The sequence below is a fragment of the Myodes glareolus genome, chromosome 9 (genome assembly GCF_982192425.1).
Source record: "Myodes glareolus chromosome 9, mMyoGla1.1, whole genome shotgun sequence".
NCBI classification, from domain to species: Eukaryota; Metazoa; Chordata; class Mammalia; order Rodentia; family Cricetidae; genus Myodes; species Myodes glareolus.
Window position 1 is genome coordinate 18,420,355 of NC_142034.1, and position 17,827 is coordinate 18,438,181.

At 52.5% G+C, this 17,827-nt stretch overlaps 1 protein-coding gene across 5 annotated transcripts in view; it reads right to left on the bottom strand.

Annotated features, from left to right (window-relative positions):
- Crhr1 (corticotropin releasing hormone receptor 1) overlaps positions 1 to 15,326 on the bottom strand; it is a 45,670-nt gene extending 30,344 nt beyond the window's left edge. For 2 of the 5 annotated variants that reach the window (XM_085695891.2, XM_048445895.3), the window contains exon 1: positions 15,053 to 15,322. Coding sequence is in view for 2 of the 5 variants with exons in the window: in XM_048445894.3 (XP_048301851.1) it covers positions 15,053 to 15,085 (33 nt within the window). In the remaining 3 variants the exon portion in view is untranslated. Of the gene's footprint in view, positions 1 to 15,052 lie in introns of all 5 variants that reach the window. The other 3 variants (XM_048445894.3, XM_085695888.2, XM_048445896.3) reach the window with 3 other exon arrangements.
- Positions 15,327 to 17,827: the final 2,501 nt, after the last annotated feature.

Below are 17,827 nucleotides of genomic sequence, written 5' to 3' on the forward strand. Positions count from 1 at the left end.
ATGCTAGCTCACTCACTGGCGAGTGCCTGGTTCTAGACCCCACTTGCCAGGCCCCAAATGAAACCTCTGTCTCACTGCTAATCTTTACAGACCTTGGAGGTCACGTTTGAGAAAGACAAGGGCATCCTGCCACTCAAGGAGGGTGTCTGCCTTCAAGTAACTGCACCAAGGCCCTGGTGAGCACAGGGCACTCCAAGTGGGAGCAGGAACAGTCAAAGAGAAGCAAGAAAGGCGGCAGAGAAGTCTCTGGAGTGCTGTTGGGAGGGCTGAGCCTGACAGCTGCCTGCTCCAGCTCCAGCACCCCCCACCCAGGCTTGCACAATCTGAGCTGCCATCCGAGTTCCCAGTGTGACTTTGGCATAAAGGTTAATCACACCCAGAAAACGCTCATTAGAGGCCGTAAATAACCACTTTACTGAAGCTCCATTTGGTCTTTGAGGCACCAAGTACAATTTTCTTTGATGGGACCATTCTATGATTAGCCTTTTGGGGAGGGACCTGAGGAGCCACAGGAGGGAGGGGGATGTGGCCCAGAGGCAGTTAGGGACACCCCCACCTCCTCAAAGTTCCTGAAGAATCAGGAGCAGGACCTGCCTTCCTTTCCAAGTTCATCCTGGGAGATGAGCCATGGGGCAGGCATGGCTTCCTCTCAGCACTGGGTCCTCTTCAAGTATTCCTAGCCATTTCTTCCCCCTTCTGTTGAACTCAGAGTGCAGCTCTGACTGAGTGAGTCACCTGCCCCCTGACACTCCACTTCCTTTTCTGGGAAGCAGGGACATCCCTGGGAGCAAGGAAAATGGGACCAGCAGAGCCGTCCTCACCACTTGGTCCCTCTGGGCCCCAGAATCCTCCTTAGCTCTTGGCGTAACAGTTGTGAGGGTGCTCCGGCTGCCATCTGCGCCATGCCCCGTCTACCTCAGTCACACCCTGCTCTCTCTGTAAGCACGCCCTTGGGAAGGGGTTTGCAGCCTAAACAAATGGCTTTTTGCCATCTACCTTGTTTGTTTTGCAAGCCCTTGCTATTCTAAAAGTCTACCTTCATGGAGCCCAAAACCAAGAACTTGATTTGTAGAAAAGTAAACAAATTCAGGGGCAGAGAGGACCAGGACAACATCTCTCTCTCTCTCTCTCACACACACACAGACACACATGCAAGCATGCATACACACACACACACACACACACACACACACACACACACACACCACACTACAAACACCACAAAGACAAAGAAAGTGTACAGGGAAAGGGAGCTACATAGCATGACCATGAACTGGCTTCTGGAGGGAGGTGAGCCTGTTGAGGGTGGGTACAATCAGGAGGCGATGCATTCTTGGCCCAGGGAGATGCAAGCTGCCAGAATCGGAGGACCCAGACACTAAACTGAGAGGGATCCAGGAGGCCGAGAGAGCCAACACGGATTTCTGGGCGGCAGACAACTGGGTCTTATCAGGCATGGAAGCTGAAGCCTGGAGAGAAACTGAAAGCCAGAGAATCCTGTCACATGAGGCAGCATCGTAGGTCCTTGACCGTGGTTTATGGACCAGAAAGGCACCCCCCCCCCCCAGACTCCCCAGTGAAGTCAAATCACAGCTCTGCTCCTTGCTTTTGACATTTCTCCCCTGCACAGTGTGTGTGTGTGTGTGTGTGTGTGTGTGTGTGTGTGTGTGTATCATAGGAGAGTGTGCTCATGTGCATGTGGGTACATGTGTCTGTGCATATGTGGAGGTCAGAGGTCAATAGTGTCTCCCTCTATCACTTCCACACTAGTTTTGGAGACAGGGTCTCCCATTGAATCTGGAGCTCACTGATTAGCTCAGCTGGCCGACTAGTGAGCCCTGAGACACCCCAGGCTTTTTTTTTTGCTGGAGATATGAACTCAGGGCCTCACAGTAATGCAGCAAATACTTTAGCCTCTGAGCCACCCCTCCCGCCCTCCTCTGACTATTCTGTTTCGATCCGTACTCTGGAAGAGCCTCACTTAGGCAAGGCCAAGGGGGAACAGGCCAAGATGTGAAAGCACACAGGACTCATAGACCATAATTTCCTTCCCCAAGCCGACTCTCCAGCTGCACTGAAATGCTAAGATCTGGCTGCAGAAACAAGACGTGTGCCATCAGCTCTTCAAACCCCATCTCTGCTGCTACAGATACATGTGCAGTTTTGGGCTGACTGAACCTGGACGGGGGTCCTGGGGATAGCTAGCGAAGGCAACTCCCTGGACTCCACAGACTCCCAAATGTCAGGGGTCAGTGGTGGTTCAGACTGCAAGCTGTTCACAGCCCAGCTGAAACGTGAAGGGGACGTCTTTGCTTCTGATCCACAGAACTGCTCAAAAGTTGAGTCAGGGCAACATTGGACTAAGGGCGGAGGGCAGCATTATCACAAGTCCTTCCTCTGTCTTCCTGATGTGCCCATGCAGCCCTCTCTCCCCTTACCCTGCCCCAGGCCAGTTCCTTCCCAACCATCTCTTTGACAGCTACAACCTGTCCCCATCTCAAGAGAAAGAGCCTGTTTCCTTCCAAAGTGGGCGAGCAGTGAAAGATTATTCCAGGTAGACAAGAAATAATGTATTGTTGCATTTAATTAGCTTAAATTGCTGTTGTACAGAAAAGAAAAAAATGGAAGGGAAAATCTGCCTACACTCAAGGGGCGGGGTGCATGCCTGGGCATTCCCCACCTCCAGACTGTGTCCCTGGGTCCCGAGCTCCTATGTGTGTTTCCTTATCCTTGCTTCTGCTCCTACACTTTAATCTCCCCTTGTTCATGGCAGGGTGGGACCTGCCCCATCTCAGTTTCTCCCACCGGGCAATGGAATTTATACACAGCCTTTGAGGACACAGGAGTATGTTTGCTTGGGCTATAAGCTTCTGGAGGAGGGTCCGTGGCTATTTTGATAACCTCAATGAACTGCAAGACATGTGGATGGATGAATGAATGAATGGATGAATGAATGAATGAATGAATAAACAAACAAACAGACTTACTTTCCCTCCAAAGGGCCTGTGACAGTTTCCACAACTTTTAGCACTTCCCCTCCCTTCCTTCCTCTCTCCCTCCCTCTGCTCCTTTATCCCTCCCTCCCTTCCTTCATTTTCTTCTTTTTCTACCTTTGATTTTTCTGGAACAAGAGTTCACTCTAGTCTAGGAACTCACTAAGTGCCCTACGCTGGCCTTGAACTTATGGCGATCCTCATGCATCAGCCTCCTCCTGCTGGAATGGCAGGCATGTGCCACTGTGCCCAGCTCCACCAAGACACTTGGACACCTACTTCCTTCTTTCCTTTCCTCGTCCTGATGGAGTGCCCTTCCTCCGCTTGTCCTGCCTTCATGCATCACATCCCTGCCTTGGACTTCAGAGAGCCGAGCTTGAGGAAGACACAGTTCAGTGCAGGAAGTGTGTCTCTGACAGGCTTGTTCTGGGACAGCGGACAAGTTCCTCTTCCAGTCTGTTTCCACAAGAGGGAAATGAGAAGGACATTTGTTCCCAGAATTCCTCTATAGGTATGAATAAGCTCTGGCTCCTAGACGCCCAGGAAAGCCCAAATCCAGACCTCTAACTCTGGGGTCAGAGAGCTCCACAGTGGACTATCTTACTGCCCAGGCCCACTGTATAACCTTGGGAAAAACCACTGGACTTCTCCAGGCCTTGTTCTATAAATGGGACAAGTCAGAATGAAACATTTATAGCCAGGAGCTCTTAGAAAGATTTGGTGATTTGGTGCATACATAGTAACAAGGGGCCAAGGTCCTGGCCAGCTCCACAGCAAGCGGCCTTCTCTTTGCAGGGGGCTTTGTTCCTGACTCAGTCTTCCCTACCAGGACTTTCCCTGCCTGCTCTCCTGCCCATCTCACCTGCAGTCTGTTCCCAGGAGCTGTGGCCACCTACAAAAGTAGGGTGTGTGTCACCCTCCATATGGATTAGCTGGGCTTGGGAAAGGAGGAACATAGAGTGAAGCCTATCTCCAATCATCATGATGACTAATTTCCATTGTAGTCCTAATTGGATTAAGACACACAATGAAGCCAGGTCTACAGAACGAGTTCTGTTGCGCAGAGAAACCCTGTCTCAAAGGAACCAAACCCCACACTCCCAAAAAGAAAGAAATACAATGAGACACATCTTGGGGTGTCTCTGTGGGGGAGTTTCCAGAGAGACACTAAATCTCAGTGAATGAAGAGGGGAACCCCTCTCTGAATATGGGTGGCATCATCCACTGGCCTGGAGTCTGCCAGTGAGTAAAAGGGGGGACAGGAGAAAGTGAGTGGACCAACTGCGGGCAAAATCTTGCTCTGATTCTTGCCCAGGGTCATTGCAGTAGTTTGTAACTGGCCCCAGAAGCTCTTAGAGAGTGGCCCTTTTAGGAGGTGTGGCCTTGTTGGAGGAAGTGTGTCACAATGGGGGTGGGCTGTGAGGTCTCCTAGGCTTAATTAAGCTTCACTCAGTGTCCGAGTCCATTTTCCTGGTGACTTCTGGCAAGATGTAGCCAGCATCATGTCTGCCTGCTCCCTGCCATGATGCCTCTGAAACTGTAGTAGAGTCACCTCAATGAAATGTTTTCCTTTATAAGAGTTGCCTTGGTCATGGTGTCTCTTCACAGCAAGAGAACATTGACTAAGACATCCATGTAATCTTAACCCATCCCAAGTTGGCGCCCTTACCATTGATCCTGTACAGATGACAAATGGGTGTGAACAGAGAATTTTGCTCATGGCTATTACCCTAGCAACTTGAGGCACTGGGATAGCAGCTCCTCTCCTACCAGGGCAGTCCGTTCCCCAACCCCTTCTATAAGCCTGATGCATGCAAGTGGGTGCAGTTTCTTTTGCTTCTACATCCCCAGGTCATAACAGGAGCTGCCCTGTGCTGTAGTAAGAATGGGGAAGTGGAGTTCCTTATGGGACCAGGGTGGGAGGCATGCGTTAGGCAGAACTTAGTTAGAACTCAGAGATGTAGAGAGCAACCCTGCTCCCAGTCAGAGAACAGGGAGATATGTGCTATGTGTGATCCCTGAATGCTGAGAAATGCCTCTGAGGAGGCAGAAGTCAGATCTCAGATGTGGGAGCAGCTGTGATGGCATCGACCCTGCAAGTGACAGACCAGGGGGCTCTGGATCAGCTAAAAGAGAGAGGGGTGTGACGTGGGAGGTCTCCACGCAGCAGCAGAAGCATGGCCTTGGAGGAGAAACATTTCAGAAGAGATCCGAAGAGGCTGGGAAGGAAGAAGGAGAGTGGCAGCTGGCAGGTGAGTCTATTATAGAAAGGCTAAAGCTTCTGTAACGCCTGGATGTTTGGCGAGCAGCTGCCCACCAAGGCCACTCGGGAGCATAAGCTGCTGCTGGGCCAGGGTCCACTGAGCAGAAGTTAGGAATAATCATGGGGCAGGCAGTGGCCCTGTCCTGTGTTTCTCCACCTGTAAATGTGAGGTAGGCAAACCCAGAAGTTTCCAGGTGATATCTGGCAGAAACTGAGAGGGAAGAGTGACTGACTTGGGTAAAGGCCAGGGGTGCTTGGACATCCCAGCGTTCAAGGCAGTCCCCACAGCAAAGAACTGCTGTCCCAGGCTGGGGGCTTACTTGACTGGCAAAGTGCTTGTCCTGCTGAATGGCATCCTGAGTCTGGTCTACAAAACCCATCTATGAATGTTGGACGTGGTGCATGCTTTCAGTCCCGGGGTTGGGGAGGTGAAGACACGTAGATTCCCCAAGGGTGAACAGCCGGCCAGCTTAGCCTCATTGATGGAGCCCTGTCTCTAAGGAGATGGAGGGTGTTCCCAAAGATAACATCTAAAGTTGTCTTCTGGTCACCATACACACATGTACACAGATGTGCACACACTGGCACACACAAAACAAACAAAACTACCATTACCAAATGCCAACAGCAGTGGCCTTGGCCACCCCTATTCTGGCGGCACTCACCTGTCTGCCCATTAGCAAGAGAAGAGAGGAGACAAAGGAGGTCCTTGACAAAAAGGAAAACACAGGGAAAGAGCCATCTACATCGAGTGAGAAGTTCTGGGTGCTCCCTGTCCACGGCCCTTTGCAACCATTGACCAGGCTTCCCTATTTCTGGCCTGAAGTTGCAATCAGGAGACTGGTGGCAAGGATTCCACCTGGCCAGCGAACCCCACCCAGCCAGTTCCTCCAGGATGGGATGTGGCAGAAGGCTAGGAAGATGAGGAAGGATCGACTGTTGGCATGGCTGAGGTTCAAGGGCAGCCAGAACAGGACCAGCTCCCTGGCAGAACAGGGTCCTGGATATGGGAACTGGTCTCTTTATCTAGACTGAGTAGCAGACCAATGACAGACAGTGCAGGACTGGCCCTCATAGCTGTAGATGAGCACACCGTTCAAGGAAGAACATCTCTGTCTTCTCTGGGGCACTGGGACCCACTGACTATGCTTAGACTTTCTCTTACATCCGTGACAAGGGACAGGCTGACGAGCGTCTTAGGGTTTCTTCTGCTGTGGGATAAGGATGAATCCTGCCAGGATAATTCTTAAGGCTTTCTCCTAAGCTCCACACCACTGCCTCAGCCCCTAGAGATGCTCTTAACTCAAGTCTCTACAGCAGACCTGATCAGGTCCGAAGGGCATGGCCATACAGGGCCTGTGCAGTGATCCTGGTACCGGGGGTGGGAACTGTCGCCACTGGGTGCATCCCAGAGGTGTGCTGCTCAGAGTGCTCATGACCTGTCTGGGCAGGTTTGCCAGAGACAAACAATTCAATACCTGTGCACAGTGTGCTAAGTCCAAAGACTGAGAGCGACTACTTAGAAACTTGGATGGGAATCTGACCTTGCTGTGACACCCAAGCAAGTTGTCGATAAACTCTTCTCCTTGAACAGGGTCTAGACCAGTCCCAGTGTTGTCAGACCGGCAAGGTGAATCACGGGGTGCAGCCGGGACCACATGGTAGTCTGCAGAGGACTGGAAAATCCCCGTGGTCTTTCTCCCGGCAGGCTATCTGGAGGACAGAGCTCATTACAGAAGGCCTCATAGAGGAGACGGAGGAACTGCCGAGCTCAGCACGAGGGGAGGAATGGGGAAGACAGCTGGCACCCATGAAAGCAGCAGGTTCCCCGCTTTGAGCTTTAGTGGGTGCAGGCTGCTCACCGCACAAATGCTTCCTGCTTTAATCCTCATCATTGTCCAGGTAAAGAGGGTACAGAATCCCGGACAGATGGTATGACTTCCCGAAGGTCATCGACCAGGAAGCGACAGAATTGACTCTCACCCCAGGATTCCCACAGTTTTAGTATTAGGGATGTGCCCCTTCCTTGGGATATTCTGTTTCTCAGGGTACACATGAGCCTGCCACTCCTGGCCTGTGTCTCACAGCTGGCAGCAGCATTCACCCTGGTCCAGTTATGTGCAGAGAAAGGACCCCAAGCTGTCCCACTGCGACTCATAGGGAGCTGGGGATGTGACATGCTGTCAGGACAAGACCATTTAGAGGAGGCACGAATGCCACCGTCCTGACTACTCCTGCCTCAATACCGGGAGGATCAGAGAACCTCTAATCCCACCTTGGGAAACAGAAGTACCCCAGGCTGTTCTGTGACACCCCAGCTTCTAAGAAGACTCTTGTTCTCTTGTGGTGCAGGAGAATTGTCTGTATTCTGTCAATCATATTTTAATAAAACGCTGATTGGCCAGGCAGGAAGTATAGGTGGGTCAACCAGACAGGAAGTAGAGGTGGGGCGATGAGAACAGGAATATTCTGGAAAGCAGGAAACTCCCTCTGCCATTCCTGCGCAGACCACCGAAGAGGCAACATGTAAGCTGTCACACTGAGAATGGTACTGAGCCGTGTGGCTAACATAGATAATGATAATGGATTAATATAAGTTACAAGGACTAATAAGTAGCCTGACCTAATGGGCCAATCAGCTTTATAACTTATAGAGATCTCTGTGTGATTGATTTTCTCTGGGACTTGCCGGCTGTGGGATACCGGGCGGGAACAGAAACCCCAACAAGCCAGCCTTCATGTTACACTCTTGTGTCCTCAGCCTGAACCCTGATCTCCCCTTAGTGATGTCTCCCTAGAAGCCCTCAAGATGCAGATGCCTCTCCCAGTGTGGGGACCACCCCCAGCCCCTGTCAGGGGACACAGATCAGAATGGGATCCTGTGAGTATTACTGAACATTCAGAAGCAGAGATACATGCCATCTTGGGCCTAGAGAAAAAAGAAAGGCCAGAATGACCAAGGCAGAGATGCAAGTCATCCTCCTTCTGAAGCCTGCTTGGATCTCATGTTCATGTTCAATACCTCTTTCTCCTCTACTTTAGCCAGTGAAGTCTGTCTCTACCAGACTGTCTTGAAGACTGCCTCCTTTATCATAACACAACTGTCCAACCTGGGCAGGCTGCGGACAAGGCTGGTCCTTCGGTACAGGAGAGCCAGGTCCCAGAAGGACCATGCCCCACTTGTATTCTTTCCCAATCCTTTCTCATCAGCTAAGACTGTACTGACTCCGTTTCTGCCTGGGCCTCTATCTTTCTTCCATCTTTACCCACAGGCTGCCCACCAGCAATATCCTCATAGTGGAAGGGGACCGCTGACCAGCAAAGGCCTTCTGGAAACCACTGAGCCCTTCCCAAGAGGGCTGGCAAAGCAAAGGATGTCAAAGGGGAAGATTACACCATTCCCTCGGCCAGATGACAATCTTGTCCTTGTTGCAGCCAGCTCCTGTCCTAGCCCTGCACCTGGGCAGGCTGCCTTTCAGCTCTCACTCTGTGTACTTGCCAAGGACCTTGACCAATAAGTTGTTCTTATCCCCCTGAATGTCCTGACCTCCCACCGGCTGAGGACTCAATCGAGAGTCCTACCCTGCCTCATGCCAGCCCTATATCTCTACCAGGGGTGCCCCACTCACGGTCTTTCGTCCACATTACACCTTTGGGTGGTAGGATGGACAGCTCCAGCATTTACTGTACATCCCAGACAATTCTTTATCCAGTGTGGCACAAAGAAGCCAAAAGGTTGGCAGCCCTGTTCAATGTAACATAGGAGACTTCAAAGTGAGTTCCAACAATCCCCTCCCATGGGAAGTGAAGCAGTTGGACCTGCTCAGCCAGTTTCTCTTCTGAACTCTGACCTCAGTGCCCTGGCTCTCCACCAGACCAGAGATCAGGGTGATAATGAGGAGGGTGGGTACCACTCAGACCACCTCTGGGCTCCTGTAGTTTGCTCTTCCATGGGCCCAGCAGACCAGTGGTGAGATTGTTTCCACAGCATCTTCATGCGATCCAGGAGCAGTTTCCCAGTGGATGACTGCTAAAGAACAGGTTTGGATCAGGCATCTCAAGAGGTGGCTCTGGGCACAGGGTCCCGTGTCCTGGAGCAGAATCCTGACACGTCCATTTCACACAGGAGGAAGGACCTGTCCCAATTCTGCAATGAAATTCTGCTAGGATGGGCCTCCCTCCCTCCCTCGCTCTCTGCCGTCTTGCTTTTTACTTCCACCGAAGTAGCTGCTGCTTGGAAAGTCAGTGGTTGATACTCTGTTGCCTGACAGACTCCAAAGAGTTGTTTTCAAAGCAATTGCTCGCACCTCAAAGTTAATCACACTGTGTCATCCTCCTTGCAGGTGTCCACTCTTACTGACAGATGCTTCCAGGGTCAGTATGGCCCTGGACCTCCAGCTCAGCTGCAGGCTGGTGGCTCTAGGCTTTCCCCCAGGGAGTGAGAAGTGAAAAGCACTGGGGATGTTTCTTTCTCCGGAGTCCTCCTTCGCCTCCCTCTTCCCCTGCCCTCCTTCTCCTCATCCTCTTCAAGTTTTTATTTTTTATTTATTTTTGGTTTAGTTGATTTTTTTTAAAGCTAGGGTCTCATGTAGCTCAGGCTGGCCTCAAATTGACTACGTAGCCTAGTATGACCAAGAAATTCTAATTCTTAGCCGGGCGGTGGTGGCACACGCCTTTAATCCCAGCACTCGGGAGGCAGAGGCAGGCGGATCTCTGTGAGTTCGAGGCCAGCCTGGTCTACAAGAGCTAGTTCCAGGACAGGCTCCAAAAACTACAGAGAAACCCTGTCTCAAAAATAAAAAAAATAAAAAAAATAAAAAAAATATAGAAAAAAAAGAAATTCTAATTCTTATTATTACCTGAGTGCTAGAATGATGGATGCATGAGCCACCATGCCTGGTTTATGTAGTTTTGGGGGGCCAAACCTAGGACTTCCTGCATGCTAGGCAAACACAACCAAATGAGCTGCATCCCAGCCCCCCCTCCCCACTTCTGATGGCCTTTCTTAGACTGGGGTCATTGCTAGGATATCTCACAGGACCGTTCCAGCTCACGCTTATTAAGGGTAGACTATATGCCAGACACCTTAGGACTGTTTCATTCCACATGCAGCAGTGCAAGAGGTCATGGTTACCCCATTTTTCCAATTTTGGGAAGAGTGTGTCTGCGCGCTGTGTTGTGCATGTGATACGTATGCTTGTAAGTGTGGATAATGCGTTCTCACGTGTACACATGTGATACGTGTGCTTGTTAGTATGGGCAACGATGCTCAGGTGTGCGGGGAGGATAGAGATGGATATCAGGTATCTTTAGGACTCTTGGTCATTATTTTTCTCAGACAGGGTCTTTCATGGACACCGAAGCTCATCAATTAGGTTAGGCTAGGCTGACTGGCTAATGAACGAGCTTCAGGGATCCACTTGTCTTACTGTGCATTCCCTCTATCGCCATCCACTCACCAAGCGCTGAAGTTACAAACAAACTGCCATGCGCAAGTTTTTATATGTGGGTTCTAGGGACCCAAACTCAGGTCCTCACACATTCGCGGCCATCACGGTACCAACTGAGCAATCTCTCCAGCTTCGTCTTTCCCATCCTTTAAACCATGGAGAAACAGATCAGAGTGCTAACCCTGCTTCTCGGAGCCTCACAGCGGAGTTGGGATTCAAACCCACATCTGCTTCACCGATGCTCCCAACTCCTACAAGAAAATGCCTGCCCAAGAGCAAATGTCTGGTGAAGAGCATTTTAAAAGGAATCGGTGTATGGCTTGCGAGTGTCTCTGCTGACAGGAACTTTTAACAGGACAGGGATCGTTTCTAATTAACAATTCATTATTTGACCAGAAAACTGCAGTCAAAATCTCTGCTTGTCTTTCCGTCCCCTATGGGCTTTCAGTTCCAGAGAGTCCAGAAATGGCCGGGCCAGGACAGCACCCCCAGCTCTCCTGTCAGCCAGAAGGAGGCAGGAAGGGGAGGACCCTGCAGGGCTCACTCAGTCTTTCCAGATTCCCTACAAGGCTGCGTCTCCAGCCTCCTTAGGCCGCAGGTCACTGTGAGTTGTGCAGATGCCTGTTGCTCTGGATTCTCCTTTGTAATAACCACAGTGGCTTAGGATGGGACTCTAGTGTTTTTCATATCCGAGGTGGCTTTGCTTTGCCGCTTTCTCATCTAAGCCTACATCTCTCTCTGGCTCCTCCGTTCTGAGGTGACATTCATGTCCCACGGGGACAACAAAAATTCCTTCATCCCAACTACGTCTACTGAAAGGAGAAGGTGGCACACAACTCTCATCGTAGGTGTCTGGTAGACACGATCTGTGTTCACTGGGTTTTCAGGACCAGTGCTATGAAGGGGAAGTAAGCAGAGAATACTTCCCCACACACTGAGGTCCCGGATGAAGAGGCACAGAGCTGAGGAATGGGTTTTCTGGACCTGCTCTTCCCAAGTAAGGCTACAGCCCCCAGGAGCTCTTGGGAACATTCCAGAGAGACAAACGGGTAAAGGGAGTCAGTTCACACAGAGAAACTGCGGCTCAGAGAGGGAAGGTGACCTACTTGAAATCACACAGTCCACTGGATGCAGAGCTAGTGGCAAAGTCAGGCTTGCTGACTGCCAAGCTGATGGTCTGCCTACCCCTTCTGCTATTGAAATTCTCAGCCTTGTACCTTGCTGCCTCTATGGAGGTCTTACTTCCCCATCATTCCCACTTCCTAGGACCAGAGATCAGAATCTTGCTTGGCAAGAATCTGGACCCTAACAGTGGAGCCAAAGGGCACATTTGACCCCTAAAGACGTGAGGTTGATCTTTGCTGGCTGCTGATGCCCCCCCCCCCCAAGGAGTCCAAAGTCAACAAGGATAAGAAATGGATTTTCCACTTGAGCTCTGGGCTCTTGCTTTTTGTGTCTGCATGCTTTGAGAAACCTGAGCTGCCTGGTTTCTCCCTAGGCTGGATATCAAATCCCATGGTTTGCTCTTGTTTGGGGGGGGCTTCCCTTTCCTACTCTGCTTCCAGTCTGTGGCCCAGGCCACTTCACACTCCACAGCCTCCAGTCCCACCCTGGCTCATTTGCCCCCTTCTATTCTTCCCAGCACCTCTAGAAAATCTGGTTCCATTGTTACTTAAGCAGAGGAAAACTAGGAAGAGGATCACTCATAGCCACTTATGACCATTCCCCAGCGGTGGGCGAGCTCTCTCCGCAGGCTCAGAAATGGCATGGAACAAGACTAGGGTGGGGACACTGCAAGAGAAAGGGCTGTCTGATGTCACAGCAATGCCCAGACCTGCTCTTTAAAAACAGGACCGGCAAGGATCACAGTTAAAGTGGTCACAGCGGCATATAAGGGGTGATGTCACAGTTATTTCCTCCTCAGGTTAGCAGACTGTACCTAATGCTTCTGCACAGTCATAAGCTAACAACAGCAATGAAACTGGCCTCCCTGGAAGTCACTGGACACTCATTGTCCTTTAAGAACCCACTGAGACCTGGTTCCACACTCACAGTCACTGTCAGGAGTCAGCTGTCTCCAGTCAGAGCATAGACCTGTCTCCAGCAAAAGCAGCTAGTGGGCGAGGGACCACGTCTCACCTGTATCCTATCCATAAACATTCCACACACATATCTTCCTTCATTTGGTGCACGCATGGGCACACATGTGCGCGCGCACACACACACACACACGTTCTTCATCTTTCTTACACTCTCCCACAGTGCTCTATAACCAATTCAATGTGAACCCCTCACTATGGGACCCTGAATAACCCCTTCCCCAGCATGGATTGTCTGGCGGTCGTGGGTAACAGAACTGGTTTTTGTATGATCTCCAAGTTCCCTAGAGTCCTGTGTTCAAACGCTCAGGCTCCCGGTGGGTAGGGATTGAGAGTGGATTTTAAGATTTTTTACTGGCAAAAGCTGGAAACAAAGCCTTAGCCGCGAGTGCCTGGGTTTGAATTCTATGTGCAGGCGCTAAGGGCAAAGTCAGGCTTGCTGACTACCAAGCTTATGGTGCCCCTTTCTGAAAAAGTGGCTTAGATTCTCTATGCCTAGGATATAATCCTACTTCTTGGACGGTTATGAAGACTAAATGACTTAATATTTATAAAAACAACTAGACTACCTCCAGGAAATGTGTGTGTAGCATACAAACACCACATTTAATGCCCCTTAGCCGGCATTGCCTGAGAACTGCTGAATTTATCAGGTGAGACAAGTCTCCCAACGCCTACTAGCCAGTAGGAACAAGAAAAAAAAAAGAGCCTTTTTATTTTAAGAAAACGTGAACATTCTAAACAGGTCATTGAATATAATTCTAAGAAGGGCTTGAGAAAAGAACATTTATTGATTTCCATGTAAACTTGAAAAAATATCCACAGCTCAAATCTTTTGAATTCGCTTTAAAAAACTGCATAATAACCCCTCTGTGAATTTAGATCGGGGTTCAGTACACAGGCAAGCTTTGGAAAAATACTCCCATTGATGTCTAGCTATGCAACCTCCCTGAATCTCCCTACCTTCTTTGAGGGAGACTTTGGTCCCCCAGAGAATAATCTGAGGCTCCAGTCCTTAGGTTTCACTGAAACTACCGCAGATTTGAAGACAGCCTTTGAGTATTTGGAGAGGGAAGACATGGGAACCTGAGTCACTGGTAAGCCGGGCATAAGTCACATTTTAAAAGCGTAGTGATTTAACTCAAACAGTTTTTGAGCAAGTAAACGTACAGTCAGCTTAATAATTGATGGAAAAGTCAGTCAGTCAGTCAATCCTCACTGCTTCCCCACACACACTCTCCGCCCCCAAATCCACTTAAATCTTTTGAACGCAATTGCTTTTGAATGCCCTGACCACAGTTAACCCGGTGTCTCTGTTTGGGGCCCAGGAGGTTCCTGTAGGCTCTGAGCAGTCCTGAGACCCAGGCATGGCAACTGGAGTGGCAGGACGGCTGCGCCCAGGCCCACTCACCTTCCCAGACATCAGCGCTGAGGTGCTGGTACCCAGCGAACCCGTGCGCTCCAGGACGCGCTTGGCACCAGCGAAGTGACGCCTGTCTCTAAGCTGCGGGCCGGGTTGCGAAGCACCTAGCTCTTCCCTGACTCTGTCCACCCCCGCACAGCCCCAGGTCGCCCCCGAATTTCATCCAGCAGGCGCTGCAAACGCCTACTGGAGACTTTACGAAACTCCGGGCGGCAGTACTGCTTCCCCAGTCCGGTGGCAGGAGCAAGCGCGGCCGCCGGCTGGAGAGAAAGCGTTGCGCTCCGGGGCTGCGGCGCCCGGGGAGGTGGGGGTAACCAGCCGGACACTGGGACGCGAGGCACCGTGGCATCCCAGAGATGCTATGTGGATCTAGGGCCGCGAGGCGCCAGCCGCATCTACCTCCGGAACCTGAGGCTTTCTTTCGAGGGGAACCAGCAGGAAAGCGCGCCCAGGACCGGGACAGGGGCGGTTCGGAGGTTGTCTGGCGGGGACGGGAACCCCCTCCAGGGCTTGAAGGGGACGTCGCTTCGGCCCCTAAGACTGCAGCGATTCTTCGCGCTGAGCCGGTTCCTAGAGTGGGCGGACCCCCTCCTCCTCCGGCACCGCAAAGGCTTCGCCACCATCCCTTCTTTTTCCACCGGAGTTCTTCCTCAGTCTCCGAAGCCAGGCTTCAGAGGTCCAGGTAGAGGATATCAGGCTGCACCCCAGCTTCCCGGGACGCACTGGGTTCCCTGCTCCCCTCCCCCAGCATCCCTGCCCACGCTTGTCCTGCGCTCGCCCGGCCCAGAGTACCTCTGATCCCCGGCGGGTCGGTCCGCTCTTACCTTCACAAGCCGGAGCTGCGGGCGCCGTCCCATCCTCGGGCTCGCACCGTCAGCGTCCTGGATGCCAGGATCCCTCCGACATCCCAGAGCCAGTAACGGGCGGCTGCGGTCTCCAGTGGGCGGCCGGTCTCCCGGGCCGCTGCGCTGCTCCCAAGCGCCCGGCTTCGTATCCTCCTGCCCCGCCCCGCCGGTCGTCTCTGGCTCGCCCTTCGCGAGCAAGTCTGGTCGCCGTCTCCCTACTCAGTCCGACCCGCCGCCACCTCACTCCCGCCTGGAGCCCGCGTCGCCCCGCCGCCTCCCCCACGGTCCGCCTGCCGCTCGCCTCGGCTCCCCGCCCCCTCGCCTCGCGTCCCCTCCTCTTTCTTCCTACCCTCCCCTCTCCTCCAGTCCCTCCTCCGCGCCTCGCCCCTCCGCTGGTTGCCGGCTCCCGCCTCCTCGGTCCGCTGCCCAGCTCCGTGCCGACTCCCTGCGCCCTGGCGTTGCTGACCCCCCTCTTTCCGCACCCCGGTTTGCAGCAGTGCGCGGGGCGCGCAGGCAGCGGTGGCGGCCGCCGCAGCTCTGGGAGAACCAGGGATCGGGGAGGCGGCGGCGGGAGAGAGCAGTCAGTATCTCTCCTCTAGCCTCCTGTGTGGCTGGAGGTCGGGACCAAGGGAATTCGGGGGTCTCGGGGGGATTGCCGGGGTGCTGGGGAATTTAGGAGTCTAGTAGGAGCTGGAGAATGGGGCTATCTCCACCGAGCTCAGCCTACATGGAAACAAGAAGCCGGGAACTACATTTGGGTCGTTCCCGCCCTGCATCCAGCCAGGAGGTCTACCGCCGCCCCCACTTCATCCCGGAGCGGAGCCCGGACCAGACACCCCCCCCCCCCCCCCCCGCCGCGCGCGCCTTTGGCCTGGACACACCCTGGGTGTGCTGAGACACCAAAGCTCTGCGGCAGGAGCCCTTCCTTTTTCAATTTTTCATTCGTTTATTTATTCATTTTTCAAACTAAGAGTCTGCCACTTTAATCCAGGTCGTACTTAGAATTCGCAAGATGAAATGGAGACAGCAGTCCTGGGCGCCTGGACTGTGCAGAGGGCAAAGCGGGGCGCGTGTAGCGCTGCGACGCTGTGGACACAGCAGGGAATCCAGCAGGCAGGGCGTGGAGGGGGGGCCACAGCGCCCCCTCTTGGCCAAGATCTTGGGGTTGAGGTGGGCTGTCCCGCCAGACCTCGGGGTCTTCATCTGGGTTGACTTTCAACTCCACTCCAACCTGAAAAGCAGGTCTCGCCAGCTTTAGGCCCGTAAGGAGGACTGGCCTTTTGATTTCTTTCTCTCCCCCTCCCCCCCTCAGCAGGTTCTGGAGAGGGAGAAAAGGAGCCTCTCAGAGGTGGAGACATCTTCACCCCTCAGAACCTGTGGTGGCCGCTCCTGAGTACGCAGAGGCACCCGAGAGGCAGGGTCCTAGTGCCGGGACCAGCTTACTTTGAAATCCAGCTGAGCCTGACTGCTCTGGACCCTTTATTTTGTATACCCCCTTCCCTTACACTCTGCTCTCAGCACACTGAGCCAGATCCATCACATCTAGGGGCCCAGTGGATAGGCAGTTTGGAGCTGGAGTCGCTGTGAGTCGTGTGACAGTTTATTGGTGAGGAAACTGAGGCACAGGGAGCATGGCTTGTCCAAATCCCCTGTAGGCAGTACCCTCCTTCCTAATTTCCAGCTCAAGACACCTGGAGGTCTTGACTCTGATGGAGTTGTGGGTGCTGAGGTAGAAGGAGCTACTGACGAGATTCATTGGTCACATTGATTTAACATTGTGTGTGTGTGTGTGTGTGTCTGTGTGTCTGTGTGTGTGTGTGTGTGTGTGTGTGTCTGTGTGCGCGCGCGCGCATGTGCTGCCCAGGTGAGAGAGAGTCCTGAGTCTTCAGGTTCAGGACAGAGACTCAGCCCAATCAATTCCAGAGAGACGCATGGACACTAACCAGATTGCCAGTTTCCTGTCCCCACTGTTACCAACAAAAGAGTAATACAGAATGACGGGGTGGCCTGCTGGTCCTGGAGTCAGGCAGCGTGCACTGGGGTCTAGGCTCTTCAGAGTTCAAGCTGAACAGCTCTAGAAAATGATTTAGTGGGGCCTCAACATTTTCATGTATTAAATGGGTACAGGAACGTGCATCTCCGAGGGCTGTGGAGGGGAGAGGGCTTGGCACCGTGCCTGGCATAGAGTCCCTCCCATGGTCATCACTAAGAAAGAGTGGGCTGGGTGCTCTTCCAGGAAATTCTTGGCAGGAAGTAGATTCTTGAGAAGGGCCCTGAAACCCTGGGCTGTGGGGTGGAGGAAGGGAGGGGAGGTCAGCTGGTCCCCAGGGCTGGCCTTGGAGCACAGTTTCTGGGGGGAAGGACAGTTTCAGGGCTGCCCTTCTCTGGAATCCTACTCCCTGGGCTCAATAAACAGCAGCAGATTTCTGCTCTGAGCTCACCCTCCTCCCCTTGACACGATCTTTAAATATGCTAATGCCATCCGTTCACAGAAATCAACTCTGGTTCTCCTGGCTTTGAGCCTGTGAACACCTTCTCCCTGAAGTGTCTCCTGCCAGTTCAACTCACTCTGGCTGTGTTATTCCCTGATCTAATCTCCATCGGGCACCCGAGGCTGGAGTGGGGGCTTGCTTGCCAGGATTCAGCTTGTTCTGAGAGCCGTGGTTCATCGGTCCTCAGTATTCCCTTGTATTTGTCCAGAGACTGGAACTTTTAACCTTCAATGGCTTTCCTCGCTGCTCTGCCAGCTCGGTC